Source organism: Echeneis naucrates, chromosome 17 (assembly GCF_900963305.1).
Source record: "Echeneis naucrates chromosome 17, fEcheNa1.1, whole genome shotgun sequence".
Taxonomy (NCBI): Eukaryota; Metazoa; Chordata; class Actinopteri; order Carangiformes; family Echeneidae; genus Echeneis; species Echeneis naucrates.
The window spans coordinates 20,659,049-20,683,803 of record NC_042527.1 but is presented as its reverse complement, the minus strand read 5'-3'; the positions used below and the strand labels follow the sequence as shown (position 1 = coordinate 20,683,803).

Here is a 24,755-nt window from a genome sequence, read left to right as displayed (position 1 = left end):
AGTCTGCGACAGAGAGCGCCCTCTAAAGGCCGCAGACACATGGCCTGCTCATAATAACCCTGAATTCCCCCTTTTTATTTCTGACCAAACAGAACTGGACTCCCAAAGGTGATTGTTGGGGAACTTTAAAAGTGACTGATAAATTCCTTCTCAGGGATTAAACCTGTCCACTTTGGATCATCCTCATCCTCCGACAACGCAGCGAGAACTGCATCCGAAATATTTTTTGGTGTTTGTCTATGAATTTAGTTCTTCTTATTTTGTTACATATATCAAATGTTAAAAAAAATCTAATTATAAATCAGATCAATTGAACAAGTTAACCTCCAAATTTGAACTGTGAATTCCTTTTAGTTCTCATCACGGAGGATTGAAAAGCACAAACATTTATAAAGAGTTACATTCACACAGAACAAAGCTGACAAAGATTTTCTTTATCATTCTTCTTCTGCACATTCATGGGGTCAAAGACGTAAAGAGGCAATATGCAGCATCATGTCAGTCCACCTTAAGTGAAACCACAGTGCTTTCTGTTACCTCTTTTTTTGCTTTTGTTACATAAACGTCTTCATGATTCACAACAACATGGCGACTTTTTTTGTGGAGGATATTCGGTAACACTTCCCTGAAGACACACAGCTGGACGGAGTTTAATGTGAGTGATAACAGATTTTTTTTTTCTTCCTCTTCAAATCAAAATGCACCGTGGCCAAAATTAAATACATAGATAAAATAAACCATTTACATCAGGAAGTCGGCCCTCAGAGAGAACGGTCTCATCCTACAGGGTGAATTTAAATCTCATTATTTCAACCTTTGTTGTTCTTTTCTATGTTATCTGAAATGTGAAACAAAAACAAAAACACAGAAGCACAAAGCTCAGAAGGTAATAGAAATATGTCTTGAAAACTAGAAGCCCAAATTTAGCAGGAATATTTATAAAATTTTTGTCTGGTCAACTTGATTGAGCAAAAATAACTTTCATTCAAATATATCAACTAATTTTAAAGACAGTTAAAATAAAATGACATTAGTAAGCCTGTTTCATACTTTGTGTTATCAGTAATTGGGCTTCTTAGATTCTCCTTTTTCTGTATGTCTTAAGTCAAGTGTCCCCAGAAATGTTTGATTGTGCAACAACTACATACAACATATTAAAAGTGTGAAAAAAGTAAGCTTTTCCTTTTTTTTGTTATCTCTTTGTGTAATTTACATAAAATTGTACAAGAAAAAGACACAACAGCAATGAAAAACAAGGCAAACACAGAATATCATGCAACTACTGTTTGACATTTGTTGTATGAATTAAACTGCCAATATTCACGTTCATGAGAAAAGACTCACTTTCTTTTAGGCTCATGTTTCCACCTCACACTTCTGCCTGAACTGGTCAGTTTGTTAACTAAACTCTGAATGGATTTTAAGACTGCAGAACTCCTGATCAGACAAAGATAGAAACTTCAGATCAGCTCTAGAACGACCCAAACACACGAGAAGAACTTTTCTGTGGAAAAAAAGGAAATATTCAGATTGTGTTTTTTGTTTTCTGAGCTTATCTCCCTGATTCCAGAGAAGAGTAGGACAGAATCAGATTATTCTAAATGAGGACATGGAACCTTTTTGGACAAAATCTGCCTCAGCATCTTTTGCTTTTTTAGACATTTGAAGACTTTAAAATGAGGCCTTATTACAAACTGTCCAGTCTGGACAGAAGTTCTCGGTGGACATGGAGTGTAAAGTTTCCTGTTCAGCTAAATAAAAGTTATCCTGACACAGATAAAGAGTGAAGAGCATGCAGAGCACTCCGTTTAAAGATCAGCCTGTCAGCACTGAATCCGCCCAAAACAAACCTGCCCATCATTCTTAACAGCGATTTCAGCCAACTTCAAGTATCAGAAGGGTGGGCGTGGCCACAGCGGCCCAAACGACAATAATATGTCACCAAGGTAACGAGCAGGAAGTGAAATTTAAGGTGATCTGCAGATCAAACAGTCGCTGAAAGTATAAAACCATTTCTGAAAAGGACCAATCGAATCTGTGACCAACAGCAAGTTTGTGATTTCAGTCTGAGAGTAAAGCTTATTTCGGTTTCACTTCTTTACTGTACACAGCAGACAAATTTCCATATCTGTCAAAAGTGTTCCCTTCTTTAGAAAGGGGTGTGCACAGGTGAATGTTTTAAATTAGTTTTTTTCCAACAGTCCAACAGTTCTGCCCAAAGAAAAACACTTTCCCTCCTTTTTTTTTTTTTTAAATCGCCATGATGGATCAGCGGCCTGTAAAGCTGACACCAAAATGTTTCCACCACGCCCCCTCACAGCACCGTGGTCTCGGACTGCAGGATGGACTGGGCCCGGGAGCTGCGGTGGAACTGGACCGTGTGCTCCGAGCCGTTCCTGGAGGCGAAGGCGCTGTTGAGGTCGCGACCTCGGCCCAGGTGGCAGCTCAGGTACACGCTCCGCCATTTTCGCTTCAGCTCGCCCTGAACCTGCAGCCACGAGATGACAAAAAGTGTTTGTTCACAAAACAACTCTGGATTTCATCATTTTCATCGGATTCATTTTTTTCTATATTCACCTTTTTATTGATTTTGTGTCGTTTGAATGAACGCTGTGTTCTTCGTCATTGTTAAATAAAAAAGCCGTTCTTACCTCACTGTTCAGGAAACAGTACAGAATGGCCACAACCAGACCCTGAAAATATAAAAAGCATTTTAAAAATCTGAATAAAACTGGGTCGCTCGTGGTGGAGGAATGGCATTCACCTTAAAGGGCATATTGCAGGTTAAAGACCACTTCGAATCAATGTTGAACTGTTTTTTCAAATATATTGGTAAATACATTCATGAGGCTTCTTTTTTGTCCTTTTTGTGAGAACATTTTACTTCCGCATCCGAAAAAGCTAAAGCGGAAGTGACGTAGGCAGAGGGAGAGCCGTGAACCTGGGCAACGGGAAAACCAGATCCTGATCTGAGTTTAGACACAGAAGAAATGTTAAATGTGTACAATCGTACACACACACACAAAACTAACATCACTGGCCAATCAGCAGGGGGGGCTTAACGTTGTGTACTGTACACAACACACCAGCTGACTGATAACTACCTACTCCCACACTGAGTTTTTGAGGCTTAGCTCAGAACTGTCTGCACTCTTATGTCTTCAAAAAAAGTTTCAAACCTCCATTAACTTTTCAAAGGGCGTTTTTTCAGACAAGGTTATATATACATCTAAAAAAAAAAAGAACCTGCAGTATGCCATTTAAAGCTGCTTCCCTCCTGAACACAGGAAACCAACAATAAACAATAAAATCAATAAAAAGGAGTTTATGAAGAGCACCTGAAAGGATCCGAGGGCCAGGTCGAAGAAGATTCTGTAGTCTTCTGCGATGGACTCGCTGAGCGTCACGAAGACCACGTAGTGGATCCCGAACAGGGGGATCAGCAGGAGAGTGGACTTGGCCAGCCTCCTGAGAGGAAAAACAGTTTGGGTCCATTTATCGAAGAGCGTACCGTGAAGACAACGACCAAAAACGTCAGGTTTCAGTCTGTCTTTTTAACAAAAGGCCTGAAAAACTGGATCATGAATAGATGATATTCTTAAAAACGATCCCCTTTCATGACGTCTTACAAATAAATCACCATTAAATTCCATTTTATCATCCGTCTGCTTCGTCACAGTTATGTCACAGGTACCTGTACTGTGATTGGTCGTTGCCTCCCACGTCCGGACACCTCAGCTTCTGGACCAGGATACGAATGATTCTGATGAACAGGATGAAGTTCACCTCGGAGACAAAGAACGTCACAGCAACTTTATGTTTCTGACACTGGATGGAAAAACTAACATTGATATGTTATTATCATCACATACATCCTCTGAATAAAGAAAATTATATTTATACCAAATATGAAACACAATTTCTTACAAATATTAAATCATATCGTGCCTTAAATATGAATTATGTTGTGTTTTTTTTGTTTTTTGATAGGGAGGGTTTATTTCATCCAGTTCTTTTATAGCTGTGTTGCTGTACTGGAGGGATTAATAAAGTAATTCTGATTCGATTTTTCATAATAACTTTATTTATTATTTATGTAAAATCACAACAGGACATGAACTGATGGGAGACCACAGACGCTGATAGAATAAAAATAATAAACACAAAGAATAATATGAATAATAAAAATATATATATATATTGACTGACCTCTGTATGAGTTTTTCTCATTCATTTCATTTAATGTTGGAACGACTCGAATTAGGTTCAAACTGACGAGTTTTTAATTTCACTGTGTGTCTGCTGCGCTCCTCCTTTGCATGTCTGGCAGCAGCATTAATATCCTGACTCATCAGGTTAAGACCTTTTCAGAGTCACGTCTCCCTGCTGGGACATTTAAAGGTCTGACGTAACTCAGCGGGAAGGCGGGAAAACATTCTGCACGCGCTCCTGTGAAGTTAATACCTGGAGACGTGGGGTGCCACATAACTGACGCCAAAAAGCCTGCAGCTCATTTCTTCTGCTTTTTTTTTTTTGTTGTTTGTTTGTTTTAAAAGGTTTATAAGTTGAAAAGTTCACAGGCCACAATCCTGAAATGAGTTGAGAATCCTTTAACGTTTGAGTTTTTACTGCTTTCTATAACTGAAAAGTTTGACTGAGTGCAGCTGAATTTGATGCAGGAGGGTCCAAAAGCATAAAATTCAGTTTCTATTCAAAGCAGAAAACAGAAAAGTGGAGCGGCAACATGTTCCTCACCATGATGGAGAATCCGATGGGTCCGTTGATCACCCAGTTGGGGACGGGGTTGTCGTTCCTCTCCCAGCACCTGAAGGCATCGCACAAACATTAAAACATCATGGAAGTGTCAAACAAACGTTGTGTTGTTCCAATCAGAAGCTTCTAACGACTCCATAAACCTTCAGAGGAAATGATTTTCTCAAACCAGGAAGGTTTGAGGAACAAAAACCAGGTCAAGGTGTTGACTAACCCTAACCCAGATCTGAATCCAGTTCAGATCCAAGAGGCTCCACCTCACAGCCTCCAGGACTGACAGCATCAGCTCCAGGATCAGGCCCAGATGGTCTGGAACACCAGCTTAAAAGCGCCGTAGTGAAGTTTGGTTCATTTCAATTTCAAAAGGTCGAACTTGTCCGTGACTTGTGGAGTTTCTTCACAGAGTGGCATCATAACCTCTGAAGCTGCTCTGCCATTTCTCCGACTCCCGCTGTAATAAGCTGCAGTGATTATCAGGGAGAGCCGCTCTCTGACACGTGGGATGTTATTATTTCAAGGCTGGTCTGGCTGAGAATCTAATCAATGTGTGTGATATGCAGACTTAATGAAATAACAGACGGCGTCCCTGTTGAACGAGGGAGAAAATAATATCCACACAGAACGCTCAGAGACACAGGAGGAGAAACAAATCTAAGAGGAAATCAAACTTGACTGAAAATGTCAGACAGATAGCAGTTGGTGTCACGCTCACCCGGTGTCTTCCAGATAAACCCTCGTCATCACCCAGGCAGAGACGAACACGGTGGGGATTCCTGCAGACAGAGCAGAAAAACATCAACATCCAAAAACCTTTTCTGTAATTTACCGTAAACTGACGCCGAAGTGCGTAAATGAGGCTCCTGCAGCTCTCTGAAGTCTAAATTAGTTTGATAAATCTTCCACTTCACAGGTTTGATCATTTCAGGCAGCGGTTTGTTTAAACCCTAGAGCTCCACTTTCTTCTGTCATTTAGCTTTGCTGGGCCGTTTCTGCTCGGCCTGACAAAGACGACAGCACTCGCCCCAGCCGACGAACATGTAGACGATGAAGTGTCTGTTCTCGGAGAAGATGACGACCAGCAGAGTGTGGAGGTAAAGACCTTCCACCAGCAGCCAGAAGAAGTTGGCCATGATGAAATACTGAAAAAACACCAGGCTGGCTTTACACCCCACCTGGAAACACACAAACACACAAACACACACATCAGCTCACTGTTGACGTGGAGAGAATCTCCTCTTGATGGGAGGAAGGTCAAATCTGTCAAACACTGAAAGTTGTCAGCAGATCTTTGTTGAGATTCTCTCGTCTTCTGTTCTGTGGGCTCATATTCCCCGATGTGAGTGAGTTCTTCATCACTTTCTGACCGTGTTTTTCTGATATTTGGTGAGAGCTCACCAGTGACGGCTGTTTGGAGCACTGCGAGGCCCGGTTGAACAGGATGTCGTCTTTGACCAGCACGGCGACGGCTCTCAGGATGAAGGAGAAGAAGAGGTTGAGGTGGATGTAGTTCCTGGTGCAGTGAAGCTTCCTGCACACATGCATCGATAACACAACAAAGTCTGTCACACGACAAAATTACACAATTCTGCCATTCCAAATCTTTGTCCATTGAAATGAATTATTTTCCTAAAAAGGTTTTTACTGTTACAATCATCCATCAATGCTGCAAACGTTGCTGTTACAACAATAACTATGTTCACTTTAATCCTTTAATCTGCAGCGAGGCTCAACTCTGCGGCCGCTGAACCATCCAGACGCCGTTCAGTACGAGCTCAGGAAAGTGAAGGTAATAATGAGCTCGGGGACAAAAGCTGTTAAAAAAATAAAGAAGTTTACTACAAGTGCTGAGGAGGAGTTTGTTTTCTGGTATAAGAGGATTTGCACATGTACGCTGAGGAAATGTGTGTGAGAATGAAATCAGCCCTCAGCAAAGCTTCTCCACGTCTCTTGAAGAAAATATCTTTTTTGCAGTTTTTGGGTTCATGCATATTTAGCGTGTTAAGTTCAAAGGTTCTGCTGCTCCCGTCCAGCCTCCTGTGGCTGTTTACAGCTCAGCCAGCAGCACACAAATCAAAACCATTTAAATTAAGAAAATGAAAGAAGCTAAATAGAGAAAGGAAAAAAATTTGTGTGTAATTGCAGCGCTTGTTCATTTAAAATGGAATTAAGCCCAACGGTTTTCCTCAGACGGATCGCAGGAGCAGCCGGAGCTCTTCGGCGTTCTTACCGGAACAGGCCGAGGATGGCGCTCCCGGTGGTGAGGGCGATCAGCGACAGACTGTGACCCAGAGTGTACAACGTCTGCACCACCACGTAGAACACCAGCTGAGAGAAGAAGAAGAAGAGGGTTATTTTTATTTCCAAATCGTTCACACCTTCCTGGTCTCGGGGTTCAGATGTTAGCATCCTGACATTAGCACTTAGCTGAGGGAGATCAGAGTCCTGACCTCTGACCTCTGACCCTGTGGTCCAGCGGCTTTCCTTCCTTGGACACCTTCTGGCGGGTTCTGCTCCCAGCAGGCCGTAAAATGGGCGGTTTTTCCGGCTTGGAGCTGATCGGAAGACATTTTCTTACCAAACCCAATCAGAGAGGACGAGCGAGCCAACGTCTGAGATCTACATGTTCTCTGAGGTTTTAGCAGATCTGCTCTGCCTTACAGGAAACGGCATTCATCGCTGCTCTTCTTCTTCTCCTTCCTGAGGCAGCGTCACACACACACACGTCAGGTTGAAGTGCTCTGTCATGGCCTGATTCTGAAGCGTGTTCAGTTTTGCTGCATGCGTGTGAAGTGAAGCAGAATTCTAATTAAGAAGACGAATAAAAAAGGCCGGACCTGCTTCGTCCTTCTTCCTCCGTTCTGAGAAATTTCCTTTTAATCTTAATCAGGACATGAAAGATGTGTCTTGCGTGATGCAACGAGGCCTTTTTTGCTCCAGATGAAGTTTTACATCAGATCTGAGCTCATTATTCGGCGACTGGCGGCGGATCAGGAGAGAGAAAGTATTCTGTTGTTGAGAAGACTTTTGTTTCTGGCGTGAGCCGCCGAGAGCAGATTATTTCCTGTTAGGAACAGAAACAAAGAGCCTGAAATCTCTCTCTGTGTGTCCTGTTGTCGGGCTTCCTGAAGGAAACATGTTATCGTGTTGGATTTCCTCCTTCGGTCCTTTTTGTGAGGAAAAAGTTCGAACCAGCTTGAATCCACATTCATGTTTTGTGTGTCTGTGTGTGATTTGCCTCAATATTTCAGACATTCCTCGACTTTACGGCTCAGCGTCTGACGGCAAGATGAAGGCCGGATTCATTTTACATCCTGACATATAAAAAAAGAAAAACTATTTAGTCTGAAGAATTATTCGGAATACGAATGTCTGTTCGTGGTGTGTTTCCAACAGAAAAGCGATGATGTGCTTCGTATACTTTGTTTAATATTTTCTGGTTAAAGTTGGATGAAGTTGAAATCTTTTTTTTTTTTTTTGGTTCTTACCTGTAACCCAAAGCAGAACTCCGTTTAATCGTCCTGTTTTTTTGAACCAGACTTCTTTTAAATTGGATTTTTTTTACTCGCTGTTGGATCTGGACTCTGGTAGTCGGACAGAAACTGCAGCGTCCACACACACACACACTGATTCTTTGGTGGCGAGCGAGCAGAAACACATTCAGCATCATTTAACACATTTTACATTCCTGCTCAATTGTAAGTCCATGATTATTTCTCCGGTTGATCGTTTGTCTTTAATTACTCCAAAGATTGACAAAGGAAGACGGCGTGATAAGCGTGGAGAGCAGCAGACAGACGGTCAGTTTAACAAACACAATGACAGTCGGGAGAAACCCGACGTGACCCGGACTGAACCTCCTCAGTGAAAGAGCGGCAATTATCACTGCTGAGGCCAAACAAGGCCAAACAGCGTCCTGAAATGTTTGAATGGGAAAAAACCAAAATGTACAGACTGAATTATTCCAAAGATCTCAGAGGTTCCTTTAAATCAACTGTCAGTCACCGGCCAAAGTCTGGACTGATTCGATCCAACAAAATGAGGACCGGACTTCTGCTCTGCATGTGAAATGAAGTTCTAATCCAGCGAGCTCGTTTCGGGCTGCTGCCAGTTTTGGAGGCCAGACAAACACACAAGGAGAAACCAACAGGTGCACTGAATGTACGTGACGCATTCTTCCTTCAGTTTGTGTCAATAAATGGATTAAATTCACATTCGCCTGGAAAAGGTGATAACCAAACTCCTTTAAAGCTGCTTTGATTCCAGTTTCACTCGGCTACAGAGACGCCTGACGGAGCAGGAAAAGCAGGAGACGGTTGGTTTGTTGGATTGTTGGTCGTTTCAGTCATCAGTGACACAAAACTCCTGCTGCTGTTTCCAGGTGTTTCTGTGTAGGTGAAACCTGTGGAGGTTAAATAACTGAGGGAAATAAATAAATAAATAAAATAAATAAATTTCATTTCTTCTGTTTTATCATTACACCAGCTGCGCCCGACTTGAATGAATCAGTTGTGTCAATAAATCCATTTAAACACCAACAGCAGCCCAGAATGTTCTTTGTTTTGAGCGTTTGATCGTATTCTGCTTTTATCACCGTTAACTTTAACTGTTAAAATGTAACTGACTGAGTCAGTTAATACACAAATAATTTTACGGTGTTTCCAGAAATAGAGACTTAAACCTTCATTCTATCTAGTGATGACTAATCCGGTCGTGACAACAAATGTCGTGACAGGCTACACGTGTGTGCGACACACAATGACACACAAACGGCAGCATCTGTTTGACCTTTTAAAGATGCAGCACTTCAACGCTAACCGGTTTTAATTAACATCTGACCCTGCAGGCGTTTGTCGATTTCAGGTCGGACACGTTGTGTTACTCATCAGTGTTCAGGTGAAACGTTTTCGGCACCTTGTCCTGGCTCGTGTCAGACTCGCACACGCTGCTGATGTTTGGGAAAACGTCCGACCATCCAGCTGCCGTGCAGTTCCTGCTGATGTTACCTGTGAGAAGAGAAGAGACACGCCAATCAGAGGCCGATCCTCCAGTTTACTGCAGCAGCTGGTCGATTTTAAAAACACGTCGTCCACATGAAGACCTCCAGATACCCAGACCAACCTTTCATCACGCCGTGCTGGTAACTTCCTTTGTTCTTAACTGTCTTTGTTTCGTTCACGGACTCAGTCATCAGGGTTGATTCCTGAATTTATCTCTGTTAGTGACCTTTACATTTTAAAAGGAAACAAGTCCGACTCACCAACATACCAACAAAATCTTTTTAAATAATCAAGCTGAAAACTGTGGAGTTAAAATGTTTTAGATGAACTCCTCCTCTGGAAATTCCAGGATGCATTTTAGAAAAAAAAAAAAGAAGACGACGATGATGCATCTCTTGCTCACTGACTGGAAGTAAAAGCACTTCAGCCTCGCTGGCTCTCAGTAAACACAGCTGAAGCCAAAGACTTCTTAATGGGGGGGCCAGTTTAAAGCTGATGTCGGCCGCTGACGTGGCGAACGCAGCAGATGTTTGTTCCATGAGCATCAGGTGGTGACGTTTGGTTCGACGCCGTCATCGTCTGAAGCTCTCGAACTGCTGAGACGTGAGAGTTTTTGTCTCATCCGGCCTGTTTGTCTGTGTGTGTCTGTGTGTGTCTGTGTGTTGTTGACCTACATTCTCCATCTGCACACCTGCCTCTGGTCACCTCTGGCCCCTTCCCAGCTTCAGCCTCAAACTGCCCCCCCCGCCGTCAGATATCTGATTGTCAGCACAGTCGCGTTGTGTCTCCATTGTGGGTCCAGTTTTGTAAAGACTGTGTAAATACTGTCGTCTCGGACACACAAAATAAATTAATTATCTTCTGAACCGGTTACATTTCCAGGCATTTGTTGGAAAAAACTATTGTGGAGCTAAAAGCAAAAGGTAAAATAAAATAGAACGTCCTGCGCTCTAAATTGATATTAAAAAGAAGCCAAACATGTTTTATTCCTCTTTGGGGAAAATGAAAACTCATTAATTTCTCTGAACTTTCATTTTATTGGCAGAAAATAAAAACATTCGATACCTTGAGGAGGTTTTCAGCTTCCTGCTGATAAGAAATGTGTTCTGTCTCATAATGAGTCTGGACATTTTGGGGAAAATGCAGCGACTTCGGGGGGTTTGGACCCAAAAGGTTTAGTCATCAATGTGAATCAGAGCAGAGAGCCAAAGCGCCATCTGCTCGTCGGTTCAGGAGGGAATCCGCCTCATCCCTGAACCGGCTCGTTTTTCATCCTTCTAAGATTTGGCTCAAACTTAAATTTGGGGTTCAGTACGTTGACGTTTAAACCGCCGTCCCTCCAACAAAATGAAGAATACATCATTTGTGTCACCTACATCCGTTACCATGGTTACTACAATGACGTTTACGTTTTGGGTTGAGGAAGTGCGTCCACGACATTAACCCGTCTTTGTTGATGTGGTTGTCGTGTCGTCATCACGACCACCACCAGATGTTGCCTAGCAACAGGGCCTGATGATGAGGTCATAATGGTCTCTCTTTTTTTTTTAACACAAAGAAAATTCTTGTTATTGGAAAGAAAATTCACAATTGAAATAAAAAAAGTAGAAATGGAAAGACGTCAGGGTGATAGCGTACCGTTTCTGCCGAACAGCGTCTTGAGGACTCGGGGACAGGGGATGGTGACGGTGTCTCCCACCTCGGCCCGCTCCCAGCAGGCTATGTTGTCCCATCGTCCTCTGCAGCCCGGCGCTGTGGAGGACAGAGGACACGACATGTAAGCGTCATCAGGCCCCCATCAGACCCATTAAAGTTCAAACGGCTTCCATCCAGCTTGATGAGTTTTTATTTTATCCTCATCAGCATTTCTTAAACTTTTTCAGACTCAAATAAAAAAATAAGACTTCATGTCCGGCCGGCCGCTCGGCCTGAATGAGGTGAGCAGCATTTCTCTACATTAACTGGATTTTGGAAATAGTAACAGAGATGTTAAATGAGTTCGCTGCCTGTTGGATGTTTCTCCACTCTGTATTTATATTCAGCTCAGCGTAAATAAGCTGTTTACGCTGAAAACACACAAACACAGCGACAGTCGCACACGTTGACACAGAGAACGGCAGCCGCTCCAACGAGCCTTAATGGGCCTCAGAGTCAACACGGCTCTCCTCCGGCAACTACCAGAGCATCGGACTGTGAACGAACAGAAAGAAACCTGTTAGTGTGAAAAAACAAAAACAAAGAGAGAAACAACCACAAAAGAGCGACTCGACAATCTCCTGGCTCTTCGTCTTCAGACGGCGGACATCTTGTGGCGTTCTTGTCAGTTTTCTGAGTCCTCTTGTTGTTGTAAATGTCTCTTTGTACGGCACTTTGGTCAACCTTTTGTTCTTTTTCAGGCGCTTCACAAATAAATTTAGATTTGGATTGTTTTACACTCTCAGAGAGGTCGTGGCAGTAAAACGGATTAACTGAATGATGAAGCATTTTAAAATCACAGTGGATCATTACGTCGTTTAAGGATTTATGATGCACTTAACATCCCACAGAACATAAATAAACAGCGTTGGAGCTCATAGCCTTGTTTGGAGCCGGGCAGCACTTCCTCTGCTTCTCACCGCCGTGTTAATTATCTCTGCGTGGAAGTCGGAGACTATAAACAAAGTCGGAGCTGTTTACATTTCTGACCGAAGAACAATCTGAAGTTCCTCTCCGTCCATTTCACGCTGCGCCTGCGTTTGGTATTTATCTTCACTGCTCTGAAACTCTGTTTGGTCCCAGATCTGGTTTAAACCTTTAAACGAACATTTTAGGAGATACGCAGCGCGTGAGAGACGAGCAGATTGATATCAGCCTGATGGTGGAAGAGTGTGAGTCAGGATGTGTTTAGTCGAGCTCGGCACATAAATTAGATTCAGAGAGAAACCAGCTGAAGTTTTATCTCTCTGCTTTTCTCTGTGCAGTCTGGCAGCCTCCGGCCATCACAGTCGGGCTTGTTTGGTAGTAAATTTAGAAATTCAGCCTTTTCTTAGTTCAGTAAAACACTCTTCTGGTACCAACAAACCAAAATGGCCGCTCAGAAACCGAAGGGTGGCGTCTCTGCGGTGGTAGGATCCAACCACCAAGAGCTGGACTGAATCTGTTGATCCTGTTTTCATGTTGCTGGTCAGATCTGATCTAACTAACTGACCTTTAAGGCCGCCGCCGCCGCCGTCGGTGACCCCCTCCTCCTCCCTCAGCCGCCGCAGACACTCCACCTGATCTCTCTCCACCTCCAGCATGAAGTTACAGTTGGGATGGCGGCCGTCCACCTGCAGCGGAGGAAAAACACGGTTAATGAGGAATGCAGACCAGCTACAGATCTCATCACGATTCTGCTGGAGGGGAGCGACGTTAAAACGGTCCAGCAGCTCCGAGGTTCTGGGTTTGGGTCTTCTTTTTGTTGAATGAAGACACAGATTGGATTTCTGTGTCTGTGTCTGAACTGCAGTTCACTGAAGACAAACATTTCATGGTCGTAGGAAAACAGACCCCGCCCCCTGCTGTACAGGTGACAGGTCAGCATTGAAGAGGTGCGTTTGTTTTACTGAGTTTGAGACATTTTTTCTCTTTAAACTGGAGAATCTTTCTCAGCCTTTGTCATCCATCCATTCTCATCCTCCACCTCTGATTCTGACGTCTGGAGTCACGTCTTTACTTCGGACTCTCCTATTGGCTCCGGTGGGTGATGTCACAGCCAATCAGAGTCTCTGGATCAGTCCTGTATGTTTCTGAGTTTATTGTGTTGACAGAATAAAGGCAATCAGATATTTGGAGCTGATTTTGATGAGCAGAACTCCTGATCAGATAAAGATAGAAAAGACCCAAACACCTGAAAGGAAAAACAATCAGCTTTATTGCGTCACATCTGATATAAACTTTATAAGGAAAAACACAAAGACAAGCAGAAAGCCCAGATGAGGGTAAAGTAACCGAGCTGACAGTAAACTGGGAGGCTTTTCTCAGAGAAGAAGGTTTCTAATCAGAGCTGATTCAGGAAACGCTCTGCACTGCCTTCACCTCAGTAAAACTTTATATCTGTGTTTGAACCTCAACGCTGACGGATCGCACGCATCATAAATTAAACTTTTATTAGTCTGTCTGTCTTCTGCTTTTATGATTCTTGGAGGATGAGAAGTCCTTTTAAGCTGATGTGCAAATCAAAGTGACGACGGACGAACACAAATCCTGATCAGCTGTCTGTGTGAACGAAAACACAAATGTCTGAAACTCGTTTCACTGAGAACTGAAAAATAAATGGGATAAGTGGATGAAATGGAAAAAATAAGGAGCAGAAAAGTTGACGTGGAGCAGATTAAAAAGGTTAGTTTGAGCGAAAAACAAAACTTTCAGGCTCCACTGATTCACAGTGATTGAATTTTAAAAGGCAGAATCATTTCCTTCACTTTCCATTTCACCTTCACTCCTCCTGACATGCTGCTAAAAGCCAAATTTAGAGAGCAATACACTTCAAAAATCTTCAGAAAAACAAGACATTTCATCCAAACTGTCACCATTTATCATCAGCAAACGTCTGCTGCACCTGAAAAGCTTCTTTAACTTTTACCGGTTTGATGTGAAGCAGTTTTCAGTTTCTCATTCAGACATGAATGACTTTAATGATGGTCTAGTGTTTTATCATCAGAATCAACAGTTTTATTGATTTATTCTTACAGTTCAGGTGATTTAACTTAAAACTCACAGTTTTACCGCTCAGCCAACTTTTAACTTATCAGTCCAGAAGGAACGTTCCAAGTTCAACACCAAACTTTCTTTGCTTCTATTTCTTTCACTTATTTTCTTGTACTGCAGTTAGCATGCTAACCATGTCAGCGTCCGGCCGGTCCTCCGGAAGGGATTTACAGAGAAGTTGCTAAAAAGGCAGACTATGTTTTGTGAATGCAACAACGCAAAGCAGCTAAGTAAACGGCTGCTAATGCTAATGTTGAGTACGCCTAACGCCACAGAAGGTCTGTTTTGATCTGATGTGGGGAGCGTTGAAAATAGCTGCAAACATTTGAGGTTAGTTGTTTTTATACATTTTAATGCAGAAAAGTGAGGTGACCCCTTTATGAGCGACGGCTGCCGCACTGAACACGTTCAGTATGTTTATGAAAAGAAATGGTATAAGAGGCTTAGTTAGACCGCCTGAGGTGTGAGCGTTTCATCAGACGACAACAAAAAGGCGTATAGTATTCAACAGAGCCCAACAGGAAAGATTTCATATAAAAGAGTTCACAGCTGTCTGTGGGCAGCAAAGCCTGTTAGCCCGCCAGAGATCACACAGTCGATCAGATTACACCGATAGATCTTTTCCTAATTCCTTTATCAGACAATTCCACCGCAGGAGAGACTTAAGATGAAGCTCCACTCGTTCTTTGTAAATTCACTCTGTAACAGTCTGAAAAGAAATATTTGTTTCAACACACACAGTTCAACCTCTGGACTTGAAAACTGACAGAGGAGCGGAGCACAGCTTGTTCATTTCTCCGGTCCAGCTGGTCTTCTGCGTAACGAGCCTGATATTCTGACCTTCGGGCCACAAGCTGCCCCAAATCTCGCCGAGGAGCGACCTCGCCATCTGCTGCAGGGTTTCACACAGCGGATTCAGAGAAGCATCTTCATCGTCCTGCACTTCCTGTATCGACACGGAAGGGTGTGGAGACCAAAGTGGAGTTGGTAAAGGACTCTGGACGGTTCGGATGGTCCTCCAGATAAAACAGGCCTTCGTGGACACTGACGTTAACCTAATTCTAAAACCCATCAGACATTAACTCTTTCCTGTCTTTCCTGTTTCCTCTAAACATCAAGTTCAGCATAAAGACTGAAACTAGACACTGAGACATTAAACTCAATGGTCTCAGTAGGACCATTTTCCAGTAGGCTTCAATACAATCTGACTTCTTTCTGTAAGTTTTTATACGTCTGCTGTCACAGACAGGTTTATCAGCAGGAACAGCCAGGCTCGCATTCTGAAAAGGACTCAGAGATGCACTAAAACATTTCAGGCTTCAGTTTTTGTTTTGTTTTTTTTTTGTTAGATTGAAGAGAAATGTAAAAAAATGAAAGACAAAAAAAGTGCTGATTCCAGTTAGAGCCATTCAGTGTGATTTACAGTAATAAAGAGTCCGTGAGTGGAACAGACGCCGACGCCAAAGAGAGCCGTTAATATTTTTAGCATCTGTATTGTATTTTGCTCTGTTGTGCGTTGTTGCACACAATGGCAGCAAGCGTTTCATCTCGTGGTGTTAATGCTGCCGCTCACGGCGGGAAAGCAGCTGTTGGTTGGAAACTGCACAGGAGGAGTCGCAGCAGTGTGATGAATCATGACGGATCGCGGCTCTGTGGCCTAAATACAGCAAACAGACAGGCCACAATAAGAGAATGTGTGCTTTCTGAAACTTTAACCTTCTCAGAGTCATGTTCAGAATCAGCACAAGCTCAGCTAATTAAACGTTTCTAAATCTGAAAATGTAACAGCTGACAGAACCTGAAATGATCAATTCAATGAATTAATAATAATAAAAAAGTCATCTATGGCTGACGATGATCAATCATATCATCCTTTTCTTTCTTATCTTGGATTTATCAGTAAATCAGATTTTGGCCTGCTGCAGACGGCATAGGAGGTGGAAGCTGCTGCGTCCAGGAGGGAGAGCTGGCCGAGTTGGAAACGTGGCCGGATAATTAGTCACCGCTGTGTGTGATTGTGTTGTACATGTGGTGAATAAACAAACAGATGAGCGAGAGGAAAGTCTTTCCATTTTATCTGGTTAACTTAGCAAAGACTGAAAAACGGAACAAAACGTGGAAATATCTGGATGCGTCCTTCCAATCTGTTTCTCACGCTGTTCAATATCTGATGGATGAGCTTCTGATTCACGACCCAGTCCACTTTTACGCAGGATGATTACCTCTGTACCTCGTCGCAGATCCGGCCTTAATGGGCCCTGACGCTGAGGCCTGGAAGGCGTCCAGACAAAACACCTTTAAACAAGAACCAGAAAAACTTCCTGGCATCGGCGTTAAAAGCTTTGACTAATTCAGCAGCCGGGTCAAATTCCTGGAGGTTGTCAGATCCAGATCCAGATCCAGGCTGATGTTTAAACTGCTGCAGGTGAAGAAAAAGGCCACGACCTGTCGAACAACGAGTTTTTTCCGCTCCATTAGACCGACAACAGGGGCCACATGAAGACACTCCCATGTTAGATGGAGCGCCAGCCGCCGCTCTGCGTGACCGCCTCCACTGAAAACACCAACAATTATCAGCCAACGGCGCTCATCGAACTGCGGCTCGTGGCGTCCGGCTCGTTAGCTCTGGACTCTGGACAAACGGAGAAATCTGAATGTATTTCTGATCCGACATGACGCCTCTTTCCTGTCACACTGATCATTCAGCAGGAGGACACGTGTTCAGGGAAGCAGAAATATGTGTGTTGTTTTTACACATTATTGCCCCAATAAACAGTATTTTCTATGTATTCGGAGGAGTTTAGGCTCCGAGCAGAAATTCTGTCTCTTTTGTTGCTCCCTCTGAGGGAGGGTGTGTGTGCGTGTGTGTAGGTTTGATCGCTGCCTCGGTGGGAGTTTTAGATTTGTGTACTTTTGTGCCGAATGCCTCAGATAATGCACTTAAAGGATGACGGCCTGTGCTGGGAGCATCGCAGTGTGGGTGCGGTACAGGTTTTGTTTCCCGCTGATCCGTCTGGAGGTGGACACACCTCGTCCCTCGGTCCTCTATCGGCCCTGCCAGCTCTCTGTGTAGGCTCTTTATGATCTCATATCAAAGGAGACGCTCACAACGCTCCCTGAACAAAAAGCCAATAATTCCTTTGAGGTGAAATTGGGTTGTGAATTCATCCATCCATCCAGGTCTCCAGTCCATCACAGAGAACCCAAACAGGACGTCTTTGGAGGCCCCGGGAATCGAACCCAACAGCGCCGACTCCTAAGCCGCCGTGCTGCCTGAGATTTGAATGCTTAATGTAATTACTTCACTTTTTCTTTCAGCTCGGCTTCCTCCTGGGGAATCTGTAGTTGGTTTGACTTTCTCCTTGATGAGATTTATTCAGTTGTACTTCTGATACTCGTCTGTTTGAGGTGATGTCGGGCTTCTTCTTCATTCTGCTCCGTTTTGGTTCAGCTGGTTTAGTTTGTGTGTGAGTTTTTCTGCTGGCAGCGTTAAAAAATAAATTAACATTACACACAAATGAACCTAAACCTGAAGCACAGCAGGGATTAAAAGCTGCATTCCTTATTTTCTTAATTGGCATTAAAGGAGCATCCAAAGACGGAAACCTGTGAGGTTTTTTCATGTTTAGTCCAAATCTTTAATCACTGAATTGCTTCATGGTTGTTTCAGCTCTGCTCTTAGCAGACAAATGCAGCCAGCTTTGATCTTTTCTGGGATTTTCTGTGGAGCAATTAGACGTGGAATCTTCCATGATTGATTTTAAGAGCTTCTCCCTCACCTGGTTTCACTTCTCAGCTCAGAAAAATCAAGGTGCTCCGAGCTCTGCAGTCATTTTCACAATTATTTCAAATATAACCAAACAGACTTTCTTAAAAAGCCACATTGGAGAATCGACTTTGAGTCGAGGATTGAGAATCAAAGTGCAGCTGAGTGGAAGTGTGACATTCCCAAAGATTCCCATTTGTCCTTCGTATCTCCATAAAAGCTCAAACCTGAACCTTCAGGAAATGAAGAGATGGCGGTCGTGTTCACTGTGAGAATAAAGGAGATTCTAAACATCGGTGAGGAAAAGCCAAAGCCCTGAAATTCAGCTTCCCTCCGCCCGTCCGGAGGGCAGAGAGGCACTCTGGGTCTTCGGCGGGTAACTAAACCACGTTGGCTTTGACAGAGGCGGTCTGCTTTTAGTCAGCGGAGAATTATGGGACGGAGAACACGTCCACTGTTTATCCTGTGGGGGCCCGATCATGTGTGAGCGACTGATGGGGAAAAAAACTGGATAATAGCTGGAGGACGGATTCTCAAGTACAAGCAACGCAGTGGGAGATTATTTCCAGAAATGATCTTAATTAGTGAGAACAGCAAAGCCTTGGGACAACCTGGGCTCAAATTTACTCCAAACAGAAGCAAACAGGCAGCGACTGATATCAATCTGCCTTTGGGTTTTTCACTTAATCATTTTCTCAGTGTGTAGAACGTGGCGTTTGGTTGAAATGACGTCTTCAAATGTTGTTCAGATAATCCGTTAATTTGGGATTTACTGGTTTTGTCAGAATATCTGAGGGTCTGTCAGATAAATCCTTCAGCTCTGATTTCCTCATTAAATGAGCTGCTCAGTTTTAGTGTCACGATTTCATTCATCACAGTTTTCAGATATTGAATATGTAAATTATTTGTGTTGTCAAACTTTGTTCACTTTAAAATCAAATCACAACCAGAGGAAAGGTGTTGCTGGTGCCAAATGTCACACCTAAAAGGAACATTTACTCATCTTAATTAGTCGAACATCATACCTCCATTAATTGGGTGTAAATAATTCGTGGCTCAATCAATCAAAGCAGATGAAAGAAAATGGATTTTCAGCTGTTCCCCTCATGATAACAATTGTAATCATGAGTGAGATATCAATTAATCAACAAATGAGAATAACAGTTTTGTCTAAAAAATGACTTCAGTGATGGATTATCAAATTATAATCAACAATATATCTGACTTGGATGACCCGATCACCATTTTTCACAAATTTCCAAACAAATGATAAAGATAATGAGATTAATTCAAATTATTACAGCTACAGGTCAAAAATGAATCGTCACCATTCTTCATGTTTCACAATAAAACAACAGAAAGCAGCAGAAAAACTTTGATCACTGGAACATACACCATTTTTTCTGTAACTAATGTTATTATGTAACTGTGAAAATGTGTCTTCACTAATCCCATCAGGCTGCAGAGTGAGGAAGACATTCAGTTTTATTTGATTGTGTAATTTAATTAATTTTTTTAATCGCCCACAAAAACAAAGAGACTCACTGGGAGTGGACACGTCCAGAAACAGAAGGCGACCAGGAGGAAACTTCTCATCCTCAGGTGGAAGCTCTGATCCAAGATGGACTTTATTTTAACTCCACTTCAGAGTTTGTCATTCCAGCGGCAGCATGAGAAAATGTTTTAATCCACGCAGAAGAAGAAGAAGAGCAGCGGATGTCCTGTATCCTCTCTGGCTGCCTCCACTCAGCTGAATGTGAGCAGAGATCAGTTTCCAGCAGCTGCCTCCAGCTGTCAAGGCTGAGAGGACGAGGACACACACTTCCTGCTCCGGCTTTCAAAATAAAACCTTTAATGTAACGGTCACCCAGGAAGCTGGAGCTGCCACAGGAAGTCCAGAGATTGGACTTCTTCAGTTTTCTTTTTAAAGGAAAAACCGCAGAATGTTTATAAAGCAGAAATGGATGAAGACTCGAACCAACACGATGTTCAGTTTTTAAACCCCTCCAGATTCATCTCGTCCTCTTAATTAAGAACTGGAATAAAAAAGCTAGGATTGCTTTTATTTACAAAAAACGTGTCTTAGTCTTGATGGCCAAAAGCTTGTAAGTACTAAGCCCCGCCCCCAAACCAACCGGCTGAAGATCACATTAATCATCTGCTGTTTCAAACGAAGTACCACAAAACAAACAGCTTCCCCATGAAAGCAACATAAACCAATAATAACCCCAACACCTCCGAGTCAAACACCCAAAAGTCAGCAGTTCACTCAACAACAACAACAACCTGTAGTCAACACAACCAACAGAGCTACAACAGAACACGGTTTAAAAGATGAGAAAGAATAAAATGACTGAAGTTTTCTTTTCCCACTGCAGTGGACGGTTGTAAACGTTTCCTTCAGTCACAACTCGAGAAATAAGAAGAGGATCTTATTTAAAGGTAGTGAGGCCAGAGGGGCGAAACAGCTTCGACTGTTAATGAATCTTTCCTGTCAGAAGCGATATCTTTTCCTGTTTATGATCAAAACAGCTTGGCTACAGGTAGAGTTATTTTTCAGAGTGAAGTACAGACCAAAAAAAAAAAAAACCAACAAAGGAAAAACTTTGTCAGTTGGACCAAAGCAGAAACTTTAATGATTTTTCTTTCCACCGAAGGTTTCAGTGTTGTTTCAGAAAATTGACTATGACTGAGACACAGTCGCAGTAAAAAGCTTTTAATTTGAGCAAATACAGCAGAAAACACCCACCTGCAGTCTAACCATGAAAGTGGTCTGTAAATACCATTACCGCTGTGCAATGATGAAGTAAATGGACTTAGATGTTGACTTTGTCCTGTTCTCCACCGACAGCGCTCAGTCTTTTCAGCCAATGTTGGGTTTTGTTTTGTTTTATCAATCGGATTTCTCAGGAAAATGCTGATTTATTCTGACACCAGAACAGAACTGACCTCTGGGTTCATGTTTGGAAATCTTTTTTTTTTTTTTAATGAGACCAAAATCACAATCCTCACCAGGAAATAACATTCTATGATATAGAAAGTGTAGATCGTAAAAAGGAATTTCAAATTTTCTGCTGAGCTTTCAGGATTTCTTGTCCAGCTCAGTCCGAAGCTCTCACATCAGCGAAATGAATGCTTTACTTTATTTATTGCTTTGTCTCTTTTGTGGGAAATTAAATAGACTCAAACACAACGCTGTACAAAAGCACATTTCAAAAACTATTTTACAATTAATCCAAAGTGGAAAACAACGTTCGCGTCCACTGATTTATCTTATGTGCATTATTAGAACTAAATCTATTGATCATTTTTAAAATTTCAACCCACCTCGTCAGGAGAAAAAATCTCATATCTCATCTGTGTTGCAGGTTAATTTGATCCATATAAAGTTTGTGATTTTGTTTTTGTCAGAAAGGGGAAACATGTGATGAGCATGTTGTATTAAAAACCTGAAACAGACTGAGACCAGAAACATTTACTGAGCTGATAAATTAGAGCAAAGGAGGGACGTTTTCCCATAGACTCCAATACAGACTGACTTGGATGGTCATTAGCCTGCTAATCCATTTCTATTGCAGTTATGTCAAAGGGGGATCAAATAAGCGTTGTGTTTGTTTAAGTTGGAGGCGTCGATGATCACACTAATATAAAATATGATCTATGATATAAACGTTGAAGGTAAACTGTGACGGAATTTGAAGTCTGTGTTATAAACTCAGTTTGTGTTTCACTCTGTGAGTCTCTCAGATGTTCAGCTCCAGCTGAACAGTGTAGAAAGTGTGTGTTTGTCTAATGGAGGTCAGCGAGCTGTCTGAAGAAATACACAATGTGACAGTTTGTCACTGACCTCCAGATAAAACCGCTGGATTGGGTGAGTAAAGGAGCAGTGACTCACACACAGCAGCATCGGTGGCACGTATTTACACAGTCTGCCCCGCTGTGGGGAAAATGTCAACACTGCATCAAAGTGTGCAGACAGAAATTCTCCGTGTGCTTTATGGGCTGTGTATAAAGTGGTATTTAAACAGTGTGGTGGTGTGAGCGCACACTGAGGCTGGACGTGCCTGTCCTGATCCAGACGGGCGAAAGCAAACATGTAAAGTGTGGATTCATTTTTAGGGACATTCGTTATTTCATTTAAAGGCCTCGAGAAGTTTCTGAGCTTCATTTTTCTATCAACCCAGAGGGAACTGCATTTTGGAGGAGACAAACAGTCTGTCAGTCACACATTGGCCCCGCCCCCTAGCCCCTCCCCTCCTACCTGCTCCATTTCCCTCCACGTTTAAAAAATAAACATCATGTTGTGTTGAAGACTGATAATCTCATCAGGAAGGGGGAGGGACATTTTCCCATAGACTTCAATAGAACCTACAAACCCCCATGGTGGACACTTTGACGGCGTACTGAATAAATGTTTTGCCTGACTGGTTTGGTTACTCAGCCTGAGGGGAGCGTTACCTGCTTTATAATAACTTACTTTATATTCACTTTTTCCCATCAGCCTTTGCTGCAAATGGCGCCCTTTAGGGACGCTTCCATGAGACTGGACTGCAACAAATTGACAGCAGCAACTTTTTTTTATTTGGAAGGATTGATTTATGATGTTTGTCTTCAGAAGTGATCGCCCCTTAAAAATGATCCAGGAGGTTTCTAAGGAAAGTCACGAAGGAACTCGCGTTGAATGTACCAGCGCTGTTTCTTTTTATTTCTTCAACTTACACAAAACCTTAAAAGCCTTCAGCTCGGTCAGCGCAGACGTTCAGTGAGGTCAGAGAAGGTGCATCACATTATTTATGGCTTCTTCAGCACACACACACTCAACGCCATTTGCAGAAGCCCACTGAATTTGTTTTGGAAAGAAAAATCACGGCCCTGCAAACTCAAAGTGACAGAAAGAGAAAGCAGGACGGGACAACTACTACATCATGATGTGTGAAGCCTGTTTCACAGCTGATGGTTCTTTTCTTCTTCTGATGTTACAATAAACTGATTATTTTTTATTTATTTTTTATGTGTTGGCCAGACCAGACGTTTGGGCTTTCAGGACTGTAAAGTCTTGTTAAAGCTGTGAAAGGTAAAACCAAACCTTTGTCTCGTCTCTTACCTGAGCTGCAGCTTTAGAAATGTCTTTTCTGCTGATCACATTGTTCCTCCTCCTCAGTTATCCCCCGCTGTAGTATTTTCCTGCACAGCTTCATGTTTCATGTAGCAGCATTACTCTCGTTTCTTTTTAGTCTGGAAAGAAAAATACTGGTCCTGATGTGTCAGTTTGCTTTATTGTTGTGCGATGTGTTGTGTTTCAGCTGCACTGATGAACCGTAACATTAAAGCACTTTGTGGTAATCAAGCTAACGACCTTCCAGAGATTTACAGAGCAGCAGGTGAGACGCAGCAGACGCAGATATTCCAGATATTACAGCTTCCCACTCACACATTTCCATTTGCATTCAGTTGGACCTTCTCGTCCTCGGGGAAGAACACTGAGTGCAGCTGCAGAAATTAGTTTCCCAACACAACACAATGTAATAATTTTGCTTTAATATATATAAATCCATACATGAAACTTAAATTTGTGTATGTCTACCAGGGCGAAAATCATTTTAGGCTGACCGACTTGGGATGATTTCTCTAATAAATAAAAACAAAACAAAAACTTTTTCTTCTTCAATACATCAATGTACTTATTTTTTTAAATTGAAACTACATTATACAGAACATTTCTCCTGTTTTTATGTCACACTTACATGGAGACACTGCATGTTATCATATAATAAGAATAATATTAGCAATAAACATTCTTTTCCTGCTTATTTCAATATCTGTACTTTTTCCAAAAGAGTTTTGTGTAGATAAGGAATCGAATGAGCACATAATTCCAGATTAGAATGTGAAAAAAAAAACTCCTGTGAGTGAATGAATGATGAACGAATGATTGTGGGGTGACAACAGGAATCAATATGAACTCTACTAACAGTACCATGACATCTAGTGGGGAAAAGCTGGCAGCGAGCACAAATCTCCTCAATTAATTCCCATTCCTTTTATAACCGCTCTCCTGAGATTTTTACTTGGTTGGCTTAATTAACCGTACTTAACATCAAGAGCTCTCACATTATGTGGAGCAACAAGGAGGATTAAATGGTAAAAGCTGCAAAAAGGAACTCAGTGAGTCCAATGATTACCTGACATGTATAATCTAATATTAAACATACAGAAGTGTTTCTTATTTTTCAGGATCTTTGATTATTTCATAACAGAACATCATACATGAACCCCTTTCATGCATAATGGTCACTGCAGTGGACGGCTATTCAAAAGCTGTTTTCTTTAATATGCATGAGCCTCTTCGGACACTTCAACTCATCGTCAGCCGCTGTGAGTGCAAATGAAAGGTCCTGAAAACCAGGACGCCATCAGAAGGCCAGAAGTATGTCAGACTATCTGTCCATTCCTTCCATTCTGCTTCATAGTATTCAAATAAACTGCAAACT

At 42.3% G+C, this 24,755-nt stretch overlaps 1 protein-coding gene across 1 annotated transcript; it reads right to left on the bottom strand.

The window, feature by feature from the left end:
• Positions 1-245: 245 nt before the first annotated feature.
• vipr2 (vasoactive intestinal peptide receptor 2) lies at positions 246-19,997 on the bottom strand. Its single transcript, XM_029525310.1, has 13 exons — positions 19,810-19,997; positions 12,958-13,078; positions 11,409-11,522; positions 9,685-9,776; positions 7,001-7,098; positions 6,169-6,301; positions 5,795-5,945; positions 5,486-5,546; positions 4,756-4,825; positions 3,695-3,786; positions 3,339-3,468; positions 2,652-2,693; positions 246-2,488 (listed from the first exon to the last, which is right to left on the bottom strand). The coding sequence occupies exons 1-13, from the start codon at positions 19,858-19,860 to the stop codon at positions 2,315-2,317; spliced, it is 1,329 nt and encodes a 442-aa protein (XP_029381170.1). The 5' UTR covers positions 19,861-19,997; the 3' UTR covers positions 246-2,314.
• Between the last annotated feature and the right edge of the window lie 4,758 nt (positions 19,998-24,755).

Bases quoted from the DNA above. Each gene is read 5' to 3' on its own strand.
- vipr2 (XM_029525310.1), bottom strand. From the start codon at position 19,860: ATGAGAAGTTTCCTCCTGGTCGCCTTCTGTTTCTGGACGTGTCCACTC. The intron at 11,523-12,957 runs GTCAGTTAGTTA...TGTCCTCCACAG, and splicing joins CGGCGGCGGCGGCCTTAAAG to CGCCGGGCTGCAGAGGACGA. The intron at 2,694-3,338 runs GTGCTCTTCATA...TTATATTTTCAG, and splicing joins TGGCCCTCGGATCCTTTCAG to GGTCTGGTTGTGGCCATTCT.